This window comes from Stenella coeruleoalba (assembly GCF_951394435.1).
Source record: "Stenella coeruleoalba genome assembly, chromosome: 14".
Taxonomy (NCBI): Eukaryota; Metazoa; Chordata; class Mammalia; order Artiodactyla; family Delphinidae; genus Stenella; species Stenella coeruleoalba.
The window spans coordinates 53,974,814-53,976,407 of NC_137160.1; the positions used below are offsets into that span (position 1 = coordinate 53,974,814).

At 41.2% G+C, this 1,594-nt stretch overlaps 1 protein-coding gene across 1 annotated transcript; it reads left to right on the forward strand.

Annotated features, from left to right (window-relative positions):
• Positions 1-604: 604 nt before the first annotated feature.
• Positions 605-1,300, forward strand: LOC307196957 (heterogeneous nuclear ribonucleoprotein A1-like; the record flags this gene model as incomplete). Its single annotated transcript, XM_079942439.1, has 1 exon — positions 605-1,300. The coding sequence occupies one exon, from the start codon at positions 605-607 to the stop codon at positions 1,292-1,294; it is 690 nt and encodes a 229-aa protein (XP_079798565.1). The 3' UTR covers positions 1,295-1,300.
• Positions 1,301-1,594: the final 294 nt, after the last annotated feature.

Sequence of the window (1,594 nt, forward strand, 5' to 3'; positions counted from 1 at the left end):
GTAATTCTTGAGATTCTCTGATATGATGTTACCAATTGTTTCAGTCTTCTGTGGCAAAGTGGGTGGGAAAAGCTACTATGGATTTCCTGTCCTTCTTTATTTTCACTTTGCAAATCTCCTGGGAGTTCCTCTCATTGATAAACTCTAAGCCAAAACACTGCAGGGAAGGAGATTCTGGGAAACATTATTCACAGTTTTAGAAGAGGTTGTGGTGGTGCTAGCCCAGTGCTTACTTAACATGGTAAATTATAGAAGAAAAATTTACAAAGAAACTGGATATAAAATAAATTGCTGAATATATAGTATCTCCCTTATAATTCCCATGTTTTATCTGTTTCACAACTTCATTGTACACTCAATTTCAATTAGTGAAATTAAGAAAAAGGATTGTAATATATAGTCGTGTCAGAGATTCCATTCAGACCATTAGCCTGTTTTTATGTGCCAGAGAAAATCACCTCTGATCATGATTACTATATGACGGTCTACTGCACACATTAAAGGTTTGATTCTTAAAGTGTTTACTGTGCATCCAGTGTATAAGCATTGCATTATATGACTGGAGGAATACTGAGATAAATGTAAAACACAGTCCTTTCAAATGATGAAATCACCTAAAAAAGCTGGAATTACCAGCAGATTGTGTGGTGGTGAACCTACGGTTAAAGAAGACACTGAAGAACATCATCTAAGAGATTATTTTGAACAGTGTGGGGGGAAAATTGAAGTGATTGAAATCATGACTGATCGAGGCAGTGGCAAAAAGAGAGGCTTTGCTTTCGTAACCTTTGATGACCATGACTCTGTAGACAAGATTGTCATTCAGAAATACCACACTGTGAATAGCCACAACTGTGAAGTAAGGAAAGCCCTGTCTAAGCAAGAGATAGCTAGTGCCTCATCCAACCAAAGAGGTCAAAGTGGTTCTGGAAACTTTGGTGGTGGTCGTGGAGGTGGTTTTGGTGGGAATGGCAGCTTTGGTCATGGAGGAAAGTTTAGTGGGCGAGGTGGCTTTGGTGGCAGCCGCGGTGGTGGTGGATGTGGTGGCAGTGGGGATGGCTATAATGGATTTGGTAATGACAGAAGCAGTTTTGGAGGTGGTGGAATCTACAATGATTCTGGCAGTTACAACAATCAATCTTCAAATTTTGGACCCATGAAAGGAGGAAACTTTGGAGGCAGAAGTTCTGGCCCCTATGGTGGTAGAGGCCAATACTTTGCCAAACCCCGAAACCGAGGTGGCTGTGGTGGTTCCAGCAGCGGCAGTAGCTGTGGCAGTGGCAGAAGGTTTTGATTACTGCCAGGAAACAAAGCTTAGCAGGAGAGGGGAGCCAGAGAAGTGACAGGGAAGCTACAGGTTACAACAGATTTGTGAGCTCAGCCGAGCACAGTGGTGGCAGGGCCCAGCTGCTACAAAGAAGACATGTTTTAGACAATACTCATGTGTATGGGCAAAAAGACTCGAGGACTGTATTTGTGACTAATTGTATAACAGGTTATTTTAGTTTCTTTTCTGTGGAAAGTATAAAGCATTCCAACAAAGGGTTTTAATGTAGATTTTTTTTTTTTTGCACCCATGCTGTTGATTGCTAAA